Consider the following 16,276-nt stretch of genomic DNA (forward strand, 5'->3'; position numbering starts at 1 on the left):
AACAGAGCATGCCCAGTCCTTGGCATTTAGAGCTCATCTGGTGAATATCAAGCAGTACTTTTCCACTCGGAGTAGCAGTAAAGAATATTGTTATCTCTGAGCAAGTGAAAACAGTTGCCCGTTTCACATTTTGTGTTTTGTCTTTTGTTTTCAGGGATGCTAACTCTTTTGGTTTATGTGTAGACAGCTGTGAAAGCAAATGACGACAGGAGATACCATCCAGTAGCTTTTGTCTGTGCTCTGGGTGCAGGGGGCACCCTGGCAGCCTCACCAAGGTCCTTCTGGTCACAGCCTTGGTCCTGCTCACCAGACCAAACAAAAAGATACGGAGAGCTGGTGGCGGTTTAAGTGGATTTTCCCATGTGAATTTATAAACTGGAAATACTGCTATCTTCATTTCAGACTAGCAGTTGTAGAAACGGCCTGCCATCAGAAAATTACGCGTGTTTCCTTTGCCCTGATGTGTTTTCCAAGAAGCGCTGGGAGGAGGTTCTGATGCCAAATGGCCTGGCTTGAGACGCCATTGAGTGCAGGAGAGACAGGACAGCGTTAGAGGTTTTACCCCAGCAAATGGGCTGACGATGTGGAAGTTGGAGAGAGTGGAGATGAGGGATCCAGGAAGAAGAGACAGGGACAGCTAAATGTAAATTGTATTCTCTTTTAAAAACTCGTTTCCCTTAGGGCCAGCAGCCCGAGTAACAACTGGAACTAGATAACCCTTTGTCAGAAGTGACCAGGGAGACCTAGTTTATTCTGTTGCTTTCCTATCCTTCCTACGGACAGATGTATGTCTATTAAATATACATTTGTGTTAGTTTGGTCTGTTTGCCCTGCTTCTGTTTTTAGAAAGCAAGCAGCTCAGGCATTTGCATGCTATAATTGACCTGAGGCATGGAATTTATTCAGCTCTCCATATTTAGCATGAGGGTGAAGAATTGCATTAGATAGGTCCTCATCCATGCCAAGGCTTTTGCTATTTCTCTCATCACTGAATAGTGACAGGTCTAATTTGGGGCATCACTGAGTAGAGACGGGTCTAATTTATGTTTTTTCTCTTTCCTCTTTTCTATCTTTACCCTAATTTTTTTTTTTTTTTTTTTTTTTTTTTGCCTTACGAAAGTATTTTTCTGACTTCTGGCAGAAATCCCTGATTTTTTGCATCCTATAGATGCACTACCATGAATGGGAGGATGGATCTTGGACTTGCAAATTTTTTTTCCTTCCTCTTGAAAATTCTGATTCTTTTGGCTTTAAGATACAATTGGAATTTTGCCCTACGCAGTTATGTGTTTACATGGGCTAGCTTCTCTCTGTAGATACTCTGAGTTTGTGTGAAAAATACCCAAGTGTATTTAATTGATTGATAGTTTCAAAACTAATTTCAGTCTTTTTAAATCTTAGATCTCTGCATGGGACATAAAGACATTTAAAACAAAAAGTTAGTTGAATCTTATTTTCTTAAATAGTTCTGTTGCTAACATGAACTATATTAATTATTTATCACTGAAAAACACCAAGAGCTTTTTAAATGTTTGCTTTAAAAGTCAGTATCTATTAGCTATATCTATTAACAATATCTCTTCTAACTTACTGCTATTAAAAGAAGAAAAGGCAGAGAACAGACAGGTTGTTAGAGGGGAATACACAAGCCAGACAGGAGCGTTTCTCTTCCGTGTTTTAAATAGACATCTTTGAGACATGACAGACCCTTGAGTCGCTGTGTCAGTTGATTGTGGCTTTCAATGGTACTGCTCGTGCCACTGTCCTTAAGAATGAGTGGCTGAGGCAGGAGGAGGGATGGCTCTTTCTGTCACTCCTTTCCCCATCCCCGCCTCATTCAGCCCTCTACTCACCCCCCAACCAACTTTAAGTGGGAACTCTGCATGGTCTTTAGAAGAACATTCTAAAAGCAGGTCCCTGCTATAAATAGAGCAGTGGGGTTTTAGTAACATGCCACTGACCTAACAGAAGAAAGAAAGCTCTTATCAAAGGCCCCTGACATCTGCTTGGAATCTGTTTTATATCTTAAATTTGCAGTAAGTTTTTATTTATATTAACTTCTAGTAGGCTTTGTTCTGAAACTTTCTTGATTTGTAATTTGGGTTATTATTGGAGGGTATTATGTGTCTGGCATAGAGAAAGTGTTTAAAAAGAACAGGTAATCACATTTTCATGCTTATCAACAACTAAGCCTTGCGAGGCCCTGTCTGCACTCTCGCCTAGAGGCCTCCTACCAGAGAGTCAAATCTGCCAGCAGATCTTGATGCCTCACTTCAGAACAGGATTTTCTGCCCCAGTCAGGACTATTCCCAGGCTAAAAAGCCCTCTCCTCACTCTCCCCAGGAGCTTCATCACAAGCAATGAACAGATAACCTATAATGAAAAGGATCTGAAAAAGAATGCATACATACATACATACATACATACATATATATATATATATAAAATATAATCGAATCACTTTGCTGTACACCTGAAACTAACACATCTTTGTAAATCAGCTATACTTCAAATTAAAAAAAAAAAAGTACAATAATTACAATTTTAAAAAAGAGCAATGAATGGAAACTCCTGACACGGTACGGGTTGGAACCCCTCCCGCTGCGCTCTTTGAGAAGGTTCCCTGTCACTGCTCCTGAGGGCATATCTACTGCCCTTGCTTTCCAAACAAAGCGTGTCTAGGAAAAGCCGAAATTCAGCTCTGGAAACAAAAGGTTTCGGCAGCAAATTAAAGTTGCGCCTCATTTCATGCAGTAATTATATACTTTTCAACACTGTATACAAATGCGATTGTTGCTGATTTAAACCCTAAATTCTCGGGTTACTTGTACATACTAGGAACTGAGATTAGTTGCTGAAGGAATGATGACATTAGAAGACTCCTCTCTAAAATGAAAACTGTTTGATATATAGAAAAGCTGTTCTGTTATTTAACGTGTCTTATGTCCGCATCTCTGTTTGTCCATGGGACTGAAAGAGGCACTCTCCTGTAGGTAGACTAGCTCTCTTTTAGAGGATCTGCCCTAAGAACACCTTATAGCTGAGCTCTGAAACCCTCGAGAACCCTGCAGCCCCATCAGTCTGGATGACTGTCCTTCCTTCCCCACTTAGCACAGTGATGAGGTAGCTGTGGCCAGCTTGGTACTCCTGCCCACAAAGTGCTCTTTGGCAAGGAGCTTAATTCTCTGAGCATCAGTTTCCTCATCTGTAAAATGGGAGTGCTGTAAGGTTTAAAGAATACATGTAAATCACTCAAGGTCACTGGCACCCAGTAAGTTTGGCTACTATTATTACTTTATTGTTCATCTTTTCGTGTCTCTCATTTTTCTTGAGTTTTGATGTTTAGCTTTCTCTGTCTCTGTATTTCTTATTTTCTACTTTCACTTCTTCCTGTCCTTCTTTTTTCTATCATCTCTTCTTCTCAACACAATGTAGTTAAAAAATGAAAGAGCATTCCAGGCAGTGCAAAGGACATGAGTCAGAACTTGGAATTAGAAATGAGCCAAGGGTGAACAGGGTACAGGGAAGATACCATCCAGGAGAGAGAGTTGCTCACTGCACATCTGGAGAGTCAGCTGGGGTGGGTCGGGTGGTCACAGCCTGCTGACCCCTTGGCACTTTGTGCGCTTAGCCTACTCACGCTCTCAGCCTTCCCAATCTGCATGTGTGTGTACATCACTCGCTCCTTCTCCTGAATTCTCTCCCTCCACCCAGGTACTTCAGGGGCACTCTTCTCTCCCTATGTGCAATATGCATGGAGAGCAAAGGTCCAGAAAGTTCTAAACATTAGAGAGCAGACCACCCGGTCCCGACCTCACCTGTGTTCCCATCCCACCAATCCCTCCCCCAGCCTTCCCCCAGGCCTCCCCTGTCCATCTTCCCTTCAATCCTCTTCTATCCCCATCCATCCCTTTCCCAACCCTCTGCCAACTCTATTTCATCCATAGCATTGATCACCAGCTGACATTGTACACATGTATTTATGTGTTTGCCTTCCCCTTATCAGAAAGAAAGACCCCCCTGGGTGGGGGAAAAGGGGTGGAGATAGAGACTTTTGTCTGTTTTACTTTCTGCAGAAATCCCAGTGTCTCAATCAGGGCCTGGCCCAGAGCGGACTGTCGGTGAATATGTTGACAGGATGTGTAGCAGCTATCTCCTGACCCTGCCTACCTAAGCGTGCACTTTCCCTCCTCATTCCCCGCCCACAGTTTGCCCTCATTCGGGGCTTGTTGTGCTTGTGTTAGTTGTGCTCAAGTCTTTCCAGGTGGTGGGTAGCGGTCCTTGCCAGGGTCACCGACTGTGCTACCCGGTATCTTACATGCAGGCAAGCGGGGGAGACACGTGCCCGGTTTACTCCCATTGTCCCAGCTTCCTGTGTGGTGACTCTCAAAAGTGGCCTTGACTGGGCTTAAGTTAAACGGTTGCCAACTTGCCCTTTTATGTCCCCCACTCTCCATAGACGAGGCTGCACCAGCAGCATCCTTTTCCTGCGGTACACTGTGTGTACGCACGTGCTCGTGCAGCACCTCCCACCCCGAAGATTCTGGGGGCCAGGACAAGAAGTCCAGGAGGCTGAGAGTGTGTCCCAGCCTCAGCTGGGACACCCATCCAGGGTGTGGCAGCACCACGACCTCCCAGTTTGGGTTTTGTGGCTCCTTGACGGTTTCTTTGCCTATCATCAGTTTCTGCATTCTTATCAATCTGGTGGTCATTTGCTTTGGAACAAGCCATATTTGCTTCCCACGTGCAAACCCCTTGCTTTTCCTCATCTTTGTTATCCTCATAAAATGTGCCAGCACTTCACCCCCAATATCTTGCCCGCCCTGCATTCTTGCGGGCGTGCAGGGGCCCCTGCCTGTCCTGGTCCCGCTTCCGTGTGCCTGGGGAAAAGGGTGGTTGGATTTTGCACCTGCATTTTGGCACAGGCAGAAATCACTTCAGAAATGGTTGTGAGTTTTATTTTGTTTCTTTTGTTTAATAATCAGAAAAGGCTGTTTTGGCAGAAGCAAGTCTGGAAGGAACAGTTCAAGGAAATGCTAACTTCATCACCTTGAATATAAAATAAGGGACTCAAAGTGAGACTGGAATAAATAGGCTTGGAAATACTGGGCTTTATGAAGAAAATAAGGCTTCTGCTCTCAAAGTGCTATGAAGATGAGTCATTTTTATCTACTGTAGCCTGGCTCCCCCATTATAGTTATTAGAAACCCCTTATTTTCAAATAATAGAACCCTTGGAAACCATCTTAAGTGAAATAATAGGCAGGCCTCATAGAGCCCCCAAGGGACTGCTCAAACTCAGGCAGGGAGGAAGCAGGAACTGGGGTACACCTGGACCCACTGTCTCCTTCTCTACCCCCTCCCTCCCTCTCTTCCATTCTCTTCCCTCTCCCTCCCTTCCCATCACTTCATTGCTTTCTACTCTCATTGTTCTCTCCCTGCACAAAAAGTCCTAGTCCATATGGTCTGCAGAATATGGCTGATGATAACTCCCTAGTTTACATATTACAAAGACCAGCCACAAAATCCCAATTCTAAATTTCCAGAGAGAGAATCGGAATAGCCTGACTTAGACCAGGTGTATACTATGCTCAGATAACTCTGGCCATGGAGGTCACCCCCTCCCCGTAAATACATGGATGGGGCTGGAGGATGGATGGTACCCAGGTTATGTGTGAAAGAAAGGAATCCTCCCAAGTAGATAGCCTGGAGATGTCAGCTGTAATCCTTTCCTCCTTGTTTTGAAGAATTCCACTTAAAGTTTCACATCAAAGTCCAACTCTTTCCACTGGGTTCTGCTTGAAGGAAGTCATGAAGCTACTCTGAACCTCGATGTTATTATTAATATTAGTATCTGAGAGCCTGGGCATTCTGCAGCACAAGTTAGTCTTGTTGTCTGTTTGGGTATAAGGAAGAGTCTCTATTCTTTTAGTTCCATCTTTTACAAAGTGTACCCATTGCTGTTGTGCCATTTTGGAGCTAGGACTAGCCCTCAGCAAACCTGGGAAGTAAATGAGGTTTGTGTCTGGCAAACTCTCCACCCTCTTCTCCTGGATTGGTTCTCTTGCCCCCCTTCCATTGCTCCTATCTGCCGAGTTACTCCATGGAACCACCCTGCTGAGACCTGCCAGCCCTAGTTTCTAGATCTTAGCTTCTCCTTCTCCACGTCATCTGGAGGCTTTGCATTCTACAAATTGGCTACACATTAGGGTTAATTTGAAATATCATCTGTTTCCTGACAAACCAACCTGGTAGGTTGCACGAAAACCCTTTCTTCTGTGATTCACCAAGATTTACTATTACTCCACAGATAGTACATGCTCAGTTTAAAAAGGGCTTGTTCATGAAAATGACAGCTAAATTAATCTAGTAGTCGTGTTTTAAATGAGTCCTCTTGAGACCAGCAGCACGATGCCTTTCTGCAATGGAATTTCATTCATGGCAGGGATTTTGGCCAAGTGAGGAAACAAGTTTTGGACAAGGCTCTCACATAGGTGAGTACCTTCTCTGCCTGCCAGGGTCTGACCTAAAGCTTATCTTATATCTCCTTGGCATGTTTTTATGTAAATACTGGGACACTGTCATTGTAAATCCTTTACAAACCAGCAGAGCCTGGTAGAAAGAAAATAGGCTTTGACAGCTAACCCAACAGAGACTCCTTGCTTAGGCCACATACCAGGCAAGTGGCTTGGCCAAGGTGTTCCACAAATGTAAATCATTTACTAACAAGTCTGGCCCATATAAAATGCTTAGTTGTTATTAATTTTATATTGAGTGTTTTTTATGCCAAAGAACATTTCATTCAAAGGGACTATTCTCAATGACTAAATGGCTGATTCTGGCTTTTTAAGTCCAAAGAAATACTCCTTTTGTGTTTTGTGGAGACAAAAAAAACACCAGTGATCACTGTACGTATTAGTTGGGTATAAGTTCTAAGAAGAGGTAACTATTTAGACATTCTTTTTTTTATTCAGCAAATACAGACTGAGGGCCAATTATGTGCCAGGCACTGCCAGGTACAAGAAAGATGGTGGTGACATAAGAATGTGAGCTCTTCCCCTGCTAGGTGGTTCTCAACCAGAGCAGTTTTGCTCCCTAAGGGACATTTGGCAATGGAGACATTTCTCATTCTCATGACTGGCATCTAGCAGAGGCCAGGGATGCTGCGAAACATCCTACAAGGCCCAGGACAGTCCCCACCACAAAGAGTTATCGGCCCCAATGTCAATAGTGCCAAGGTTGAGAAAACTTGCAGTTGACAATGGGGGCCCTGGTGGTCTTTGAGCAGGGAAGTGTCAAAGGATGTTGGTGCTGATGCCCTCATCAACCTGAGAGGAAGTCAGCCAGCATAAGGATATCTCATTATATGCAATGGGGAGAATCCCAAAAAGCTTTGTGGCAGTCAGTGTTTTAGAAATGAAATCCTGTTTTAAATGTACTAGAACAGCTGCTGAATAGACGCATCTGGGGGGGGTGGTGGTCAGTGGTGCCACGATGGAGAAGCCCGGCTGTCCCACGGCGTCTGCTCAGCAGGCCTCACAGGAAAACCCGGAGTCTTCAGTCACAGGCCCAGTGATTCCCCTTGGCTATTTCCCTACATCTGAAAAGGTTCACTTCAAGGCCAGTATTTCATCTGATCTTGCAAGAGGGAAAAGTCCAAAGTTTAACCTAATTTCTCACACAAGTTCAATGTCACATGATGATGGGAAATGCAGTCGATTATAGGAAAAACCCTTGGCTGAGATCAGGAGGCCAAGTGCTGCTGACCACCTGGGTGACCGTGGACAAGCCGCCTGTCCTCCAGCTGCCCAGGTAACTCTGGGCAAAAGCTAGACTAGATGAGCCCCAAACCCAGAGACTTGTAGCTGAAAATGACTTTAGCCATCTCCAGCCCCTTCTTCTCTGCATATAAAGCAGCTAAGAAAACATTGCCTTTGATCCAGAGTCCTTTTCATATCAAAGTAAAAGAATAAAGTTCTCATTTTAATAGGAGTAATAAAAATGACAAACTGAGGTGATGTGGTTTTAGTCTATACCCGTGACTCTCTATCAAGGTTACTTTGTCCCCAAGAGCATATTGGGCAATATCTGGAGACATTTGTGGTTGTTCCAGCTGAGGGGTTGCTACTGGCATCTAGTGGGTAAAGGCCAGGGATACTGCTAACTATCCTACAATGCACAAAGACTTATCCAGCCCAAAATGTCAATAGTGCCAAGGTTGAGAAACCCTGATGTATACTGATAAGGAAAAGCAAAATTTCTCAACTGTAGCACATCATAAATAGCACTTTCTGTTTCTTATGGTCTAGAACCTGGGCTGAGCTGATTATACATTTGGGCAGTGTCTACACTGACCCATCAAAACATATTTGTTATGAAACCACCAGAGAATACTGCTTTCCAGATTCAGCAGATGTGAGACAAATAACATCCTGCTCACTTAGAAAGAGTCAAGTTGGGGGATACTTGCTAAATGCCTGAGATTTTTCTTGACAACTCTTCTTGTTCTTGTTTTTCCTAAGTGGCTATTCCTGGGCTATTTGTCAAACAGACCTTATCTCCTGTAATATCATCTTTTTCTGTTTGGTGTGGTTTTTGAATTCCAGGCAGACCAGGCCCAGTATAATAGTCTTGGACAGACATTCTTCCTGTCTGGGGTATTTTCTTCCTGTCTGGGGTATTTTAGTTACTGCCCTAAAGTTTGCAAAACGTTCTTTTTTCTGAAGATATTCTTGAAAATCAATAAACTTCAGAGAATGGAAAAAGCTGATCAGTGACTTTTCAAGATATGGGGCATTTCATTGGGAGAGTAAACATAATAACTCAATCCAAAATAAAATGGATCCAGAGAGTGTACCCTCAGCATTTACATATAGCCTACTGTCTAGAGATTGTCCTTGTGAACCCAAAAGAAAATCGAACGATATATCGGCCGTGAAAATAAACAACGTCGCATCACAAAGCGGAAATTAGGCAGTGGACCTAAAATAATGTTTAACTAACTTTACATTCCCTTCTGTCCCCATTTTGCTATATTTCTGGGGAATGTGTATTTGTGGGGACAATGAGTGGAGCTATTTGCTATTCAGAAATGTCTGCCTGCATTTGTTTGGCTGAAGAAATGAGATGGAAGGCAGTGGGGAAACACTGATGGGAAAGGTTGTTGGTAAATATGAGCAGGGCTAATAAGCATTAAATGCAATCTTGATATGCTTAATTATTTTTTAAAATATGGCAAAAAGTGAAATTTTAGAAAATCTGTGGTTAGTGTATCCTGTATTTCCTGAAGCATCCAGTAGACCAGTTTCCATTTTGTCAATGTATGGTGAACATTGTAGCTACTCTCCTAATTCCTAAATATTGCATTTTTATTTTTACCTCAAGGCATGTTATTTCCCATGTGATTTCTTCATCCATTGGAGATGTTCCAGATAAGAATTTTGTCACTCCTTTTTTTTTTTTTTTCCCGCATGACCTACATGAAAAGAATGCCTTTAAAAAGCCAAACCCACCTTCACTGGCCTTTGGTTGTGCTGTTTCCTCTTCTTGGAATGTTCTCCCCGAGTTATCTGCCTCTCCAGGTCAACATCATCAGCTCCCCGTCAGCCTAATCTTTCCCAGTCTAGTGAACTCCTATCCATCCTTCAAAAACCCAGTTCAAATATCTCTTTCCCCAGCCTTCTCAGGAAGAATTTATTATTCTCTCCAGTATCCTACCATAGGATAATTATTTATGTTGCCTGTTTATTCTTGTAGATGAGATCCTTGAGTGCAGGAAGGTTTTGCTCCCCTGATCTATTTTGACTTTGTTATCCAAGGACTAGTATAGTACCAGGTTAAAAGTAGGCAATCAGCATGTAAGTATCGAATAAATGAGTGAATAATGAGTGGGTGAATAGGTGGATGAACTAGGAAATAGTTCCCCTCTCTGACATCCTTCCCCCACCCATTTGTAATGCCATTTCTGAGATATACCAAGTCTCCATATATGTGTGATTTGGTTTCTGATCTTTCCACTCGGTACCACTGGTCTGTTTGTCCATCCTGCATGGTGTTTTACTTTTTTTTTTTTTTAACTATAGAAGTCTTGATATATAGTCGGATGTGTTTTCTTATGTTCTTCTACTTATTCAAAATTATCATCGCTATTTCTTTCTGCTCTATTCTTCCATATAGATTGTAGGGTCATCTTGTCAAGTTTTGTGAAAAGCACCATGGAGACTTTGCTTGAAATTGCATTGAATTTAAAGGTTCATTTGGAGGATAATTGATATATTTACAGTATCGAACGTTGCCATACATGAATATAGAATATCTCCTTACTTATGTCATTAATTTAATTATTTTATAATTATTTTAGATTATTGCTGATGCTATGAATGGAGTCTTTAATTTTTATGATTTAACAAAATGAGTTATTGCTGATGTATAGCGATGCTACTGATTTCTTCTTATTGCTCTTATATTAAGTAAACTTGATGGCCTTGTTCTTTCTTCCAACCATACATGATGTATTTCTTTGTCTTGTTTTATTATGCTGGCTAAAACTCTGAAGGATAATGCCCAAGAGAAGCACTTATAGCAGGCAGCCTTTTCTTTCTGCTGACTCTAAAGGAAATTATTCTAATGTTTTATCTTTAAATGCGGTGTTTATTATATCTGTATCATAGATATCTTTAATCAACCATTTTTAGGAGAGTTCCCTCTATTTCTAGTATGCTAATTGCTATTACTATGAACAGGTGTTGAATTTTATTAACTGTTGGTATTCTAATATTTTAAATGATTATGTGGTTTCTCTCTCTTGTTTTATTATTGTTATGAATTCTAGTAATATGTCAACTACCTTAAATCCCTGAAATAAACCCTCCTCGGTCATGACATTTAAATATAATGCTACACTCAGTAGGATTTTTAAATTTATGTTCATAATTGAAATTGATGTATAATTTTACTTTTATGTACCATTCTTGTATGGTTTTTGAATCAAGATTACATTAGCTTCATTAGGTGAATTGTGGAGCTTTTCTTTTTTTTCCCCTCCGCTCTGCAGTAGTCTGTATTGGCTAGAGATTGTTTTTTTAAAAAGTCGATTAAACCTAATAAGATCATTTGGGATCAATGACTATTTGAGGGTAGATGTTTTACTGCAGATTTAATTATTTAATGGGTATAATTGAATTTAGTTTTTCTATATTATTTTGAGTCATTTTGATAATTTATATTCTTTAAGAAAAACATCCATTTCATATTACTTTTAATTTTGTGGGTAGAAAGTTAGCATTCTCAAGGTTTTTGTTTTATATCATTACTGCATCTGCATTCATGTCCTCTCTTTTATTGTTTGTGCCTTTTTTCTTGATCAGTTGCCCAAGGTTTGCCTATCTTATAAATCTTTTTAAAAATCACCTGTTAGTTTTTTTAATCCTTTTTCTTTTATTTTTCTTTCTATTTCATTATATTCTACAATAAACTTTTTTGTTTCTTTGTTTTACTGCTTGAATCTTCCATATCCTTTTTTTCATCCTGTTTTTCAGTCCTCTGAAATTAGTCATCTTGTTATTGTTTCATAAACAGGCTTGATTAGATTGGCCTGTGTTTCCCAGTTTTCTTGCTCACCCTGGCTTCTTGAATCCTGTCCTTTCCCACTAGGTTCAATGTGCTTCTTACAGAACTATATTATCCCTAAGTGTATCTTTGAGTGAGGACCTATGAGTGGAAACTCTTGGCATTTGTCTGAAAATATCTTTATTTCACCCTTGCTTTTGAATGGTAATTAGCTGTGTATAGAAGTTAGGTTGGCAGTAATTTTCTCTGAGCACTTTGATGAAATCTGTAATCTACTTGTCTCTTTTTTGCTGAGGAGAAGTCTGTTTTCATCCTAATTGCTGTCCTTTCGCAGGTAACCTGTTTTTTCAGGATTTTGCTTGTCTCTTTGGTATTCTGCACTTCCATTCTAATCTATATAGGTCTAAATTATTTTTTATTCATCAGGTTTGAGGCTCATTTAGCTTTTCTTAATCTGAGGGTTTTATGTCTTTTAGCAATTCTGGAAAGATCTCAACTGTTTCTCTTTTTGAATATCGTTTCCATATATGCCCTTAACCCCATCATCTCTCAGCTTTTCAGGATCATCACTCCTTTGCTTCTCTCTCTTCTGCATCTCCAGTCTCTTCTACCTATTGTATCAATCTCATTGACAAGTCAACATGCCCTAATGTCTCCCATCTTTTATTAAAAAAAAAAAAAAATCCTCCCAGGGCCCACCCCATATCTCCCTGGAGCTATCTTTGTTGCTCTGCTGGACATCACCACCAAACTTCTTGACGAATTTGCCTACACATTTCTCTACTTCCGTGCCTCCCAGTTATCCTTCAGTTCCCTTGAGTACGACTTCTGCCCTCAACAATCCAGAGACTGCTCTTGCCAAGGTTGCCAATGACTTCCATGTGTCTGAATCACAGTTCAGCCCTCATTTAACTGGACCTCTTTCCAGCATTCAACCTGGTTGGCCACTCCTTCCCTAAAACACGCTTCACCTCTTGACTTCTGAAACGCTTTACTCTCTTGGTTCTCTCCAAATGTTGGAGCACCATGGGCTTGGAATTGAGCTCTATTTTCCTCATTTTCTACTCTCTATTGCTAATAGGTTTTTTTATTCCATTCACACGATTTTAAATACCATTTACTTGTCACGGATGGCCAAATGTATACCTCCAGTTCCACTCCTCCTCTGAGTTATTGAACAGTGTGTGAATTCCTGCTTGACCATAACACTTGGAATCTCAGCAGCATTTTACCTTAAACTGCTCAAAGCTGAATTCTTGAATTTCTCCCAAAAGAACGTCTTCCATATCTCAGCAAGTGATATCACTATCCACCCGGTTTCTAAAGCTAGAATCTTGGAGTCACTCTTGATTCCTCTCTCCTTCAAAGACCCACATTTATTCTACTGTCAAGTCCTTTAAATTCTATCTTCAAAAGAGAACTCAAATCCATTCACTTTCCATCTCTTCCTCCAACATCCTGGTCATGGCCTCTATCATTTCTCAACTAGAAATCACTACCCAGTTTCTGAATCTTTTCTGCTGTTAACACTCTCGCTTCCATTTTCAACACAGCAGTCAGAACATCTTTTTTAAAAAATCATCTTCCTACTTGAAGTCCTTCAAGAACTTCCTATTGGACCTAGATTACAACCAAATCCACACTCGTTAATAAAGCCTTCAAGGCCCTGTCCTACCTTCAACCTCATCCCAATTTCTCTCCCCCTCACTCTGGTGCTCTGGCCACCCTGGCCTTATAGTCCCTCAGTCACACCAAGCTCTTTTGCTCCTGCAGGACCTCCGTAGATTCCTTCTGCCTGAAATGCTCCCCTCAATGTCCCCACCAGACTGGCTCCTTCTCTTCCTTCAAGCAGCTTGAGGTCACCTTTCAAAAGATGACTTCCTGACCGTCATGGATAACACCGGGGCCTTTCTTAAATCTCTCTAGTAACAGCCTCATTTTTTCTTTTATAGCCCTTTCCGCATCTTTTCTCTTTTCTTTTTTTTTTTTTTTTGAGATATATTATTTACATATTATTTTATCGATCTTGCAGTTTCAACAGTATATTAACAATCAACTTTGTTGCCATGATTAACCAGCAGTCCCTTTAGAACATTTCTAGTAAAATATTAAGAAACCTTTGATTGCTGAATTTGTAAAATGTTCAGCTTTCAGCAGGACACTTTACTGAGGAATTCTTTTAGTACCACATTTAATGTGAGTGGGCCTTTCAATGAATCATGGCATTTTGGCTCTGGGAGAATGCAAGCGCTCCCTCGGATGGATTCTCTGCATTCCAGCAAGGGGTACTCTGTCATATCTTAGTGTCATTTCCTTGCAGCACGATTCTCCATTTTAGTAAAAATAATTCTGAGAAGTTTTTTTTTCCCCCATCATTTTTCAAAGCAGAAATAGTATAAGGGGGGCAGTTTGCATGTGACAAACTGAAATACCAAAAGACTATTAGAACTTAGTTTTATTGCATAGAAACCGTGGTCAGAAGTTGCTCTTTTTGATGGGTTAATTGACTACTTTCTCTGCCTTGACAAATCTGTGAGCGCCATTAGGAGGGAACCAAGCTTGTTTCATTCGTCACTTTATGTATACCCAGTTACTAGTATATATAAATAAAGATCTCAAAGTGATGCCATTTTTTCTTAAGTAGAGCTCTGATGAACATCTTCCCAAATTGTGACCATAGTTGTCATCCTGACTATACAGGCCTGTACAGGCCTCCCAGTCTCTTAAAAAAATAATATTGTCTGCATGTCTTTTATTTGTTAATGGAGGTTTAAAACTTTGAAAGTCCTTATATGAGCCACACAGTCTCATAATATTTTAATTTTGTAAAAATTCAAGACCTTTTCACATAGACTGATGTGCCCCAAATAGACTGCCTGTGATGGTTTCTGGCTTACTTCAACCACATTTGCTTTCAAGGAATCCCCTAGCTCTGCTTCTTGCAGCTCATTGGTGCCAGGGAACATGTATTTTTTGTTTTGTTTTAAATCATGACTTAATACATGGTCCTGTCACAGGTGGACCTGTACCTGAATAATGAGAGATAAGACCATCCTTACTTCATAATGTTCAAAATATTTAACAACTGACTTGGCCACCAACCAATGAGACTGGCACCTTGGCCAATCAGAAGGCACTTTCAACCTACACACACCCAGAGGCCACACCGGGGCCCGCTGAATACAGACACCTCTCTGGGGAAGGCAATTCTGTAGACCGTATTGGTAGCCTTCATTTTCAGCCAACTCCCTCACTTTTTAAAATGCCTTTTCTGGAAGTGGCTTAAAGCCTTGGAACCTTCTAATTTTCCCACAGTCATGTCTTATTTATACCTACCTGGATAGTCTATAGATAGGGCAACTTTGGTCAAAAGGCCACAGTAACCGTGGTCTGCCTTCCAGAACTTGCTGAGCTAAATGCAGGTTATAGCAACCAGCTCAGGCTCTCTTGGGTTTTTCCATACAGTGCCTTGTTTGGGGTAGGGAGAGTCTCATTCCTTAGCTGATGGCATGGCCCTGTCCTCTTACTGTTTCTCCACATTCCTTTCTGGCTCTGGTATGGGGCATGGAGGCTCAGTGGAGGATTTTCAAAAATCAAAGCACATCTATGTTTTTTCCAGGTCTGTTCACAACTCATCCCCACTGGAAGGAAAACTCCCAGTGAGGGATGCTCACTCCCACTCAGGCCTTCGTTTCTTGGCGTCATCTATTCGTTTCACGTCCAAGGCCACCTGCCTCCAGGTGACTGACTTCTCTAACACTTTTCTTCGTCTTGGCTCACAGGTCCACACGTTCCGAGGCCCGCACTGGTGTGAATACTGCGCCAACTTCATGTGGGGGCTTATTGCCCAAGGGGTCCGATGCTCAGGTAGGCACGGAGCTTTCCTTCCCCTTTTCCATTTACATCAAGTGCCGCAATGATGAGCTGGAGGGCATCTCTCCAGAGCGGGGAAATAGGCCCAGATTAGCTCAGAAGTCTAGCTTTCTGAAAGATTCAAGGCATCTCTGTGCTTAATGGAGAGACTCCTCTAGGTGTTTGCTAGAATGAAAAGGAATATCTCTGTTTATACAAGAAAAGAAAAAAATCCAGGGGAGTATATTTTCTTAGGCACCTACCTGCCACCCAAACTAGGTAGCTGTCCTTAAAAGAAAAAAATAAATCAATTCCAATGGAATTGCATAGATAGAAAAGTTACATTGCTTTCCCATCTTCTATTTATCATGCCATTTAGCCTCACCAATGAACCTTCGGGGAGATGCAATTATTCTCCCCATTAAATAGATGAAGAAACTGAGCCTTACTGATAATCATTAATTGCCCTTGGCTACATAGTAAGTGGTGGAACATTGATTTGGCTCCAGAGCCCATACCCAGTATTTTTCTGCCATCAGATTAGCAGTGAAAATACACACCTTGATTTGATATCACATATTTTCAAAGTACTTTGAAACCCTAGGTGTTTTTCCACCTAGAACTAGACGCACACACCCATTGCTAAGAGCACACAGCACATCTTATTAAGATACATCTAACAAAACAGCAAAGAATTGCCAAATTAATGTTTAACCAGGCTTCCTAATTCATCATGCCATGCTTTTTCTGGCAAACAGTTCCGGCCGGGAGCAAGAATAGCCTCCTGTGATATGTTGACTGGGTTTCCACTGACAGCATGACTGATTTCTTTCTTGCTAGGGTATGATTTTAAAAAA

The 16,276-nt window shown here is 41.3% G+C and overlaps 1 protein-coding gene across 4 annotated transcripts in view; it reads left to right on the top strand.

Moving 5' to 3' along the window:
* CHN2 (chimerin 2) overlaps window positions 1-16,276 on the top strand; it is a 323,464-nt gene that overhangs the window by 289,700 nt on the left and 17,488 nt on the right. For all 4 annotated transcript variants that reach the window (XM_061198631.1, XM_061198629.1, XM_061198628.1 and 1 more), the window contains one exon: window positions 15,350-15,434. In XM_061198631.1, the coding sequence (XP_061054614.1) occupies window positions 15,350-15,434 (85 nt within the window). The remainder of the gene's footprint in view (window positions 1-15,349; window positions 15,435-16,276) is intronic.

Source organism: Eubalaena glacialis, chromosome 8, assembly GCF_028564815.1.
Source record: "Eubalaena glacialis isolate mEubGla1 chromosome 8, mEubGla1.1.hap2.+ XY, whole genome shotgun sequence".
NCBI classification, from domain to species: domain Eukaryota; kingdom Metazoa; phylum Chordata; class Mammalia; order Artiodactyla; family Balaenidae; genus Eubalaena; species Eubalaena glacialis.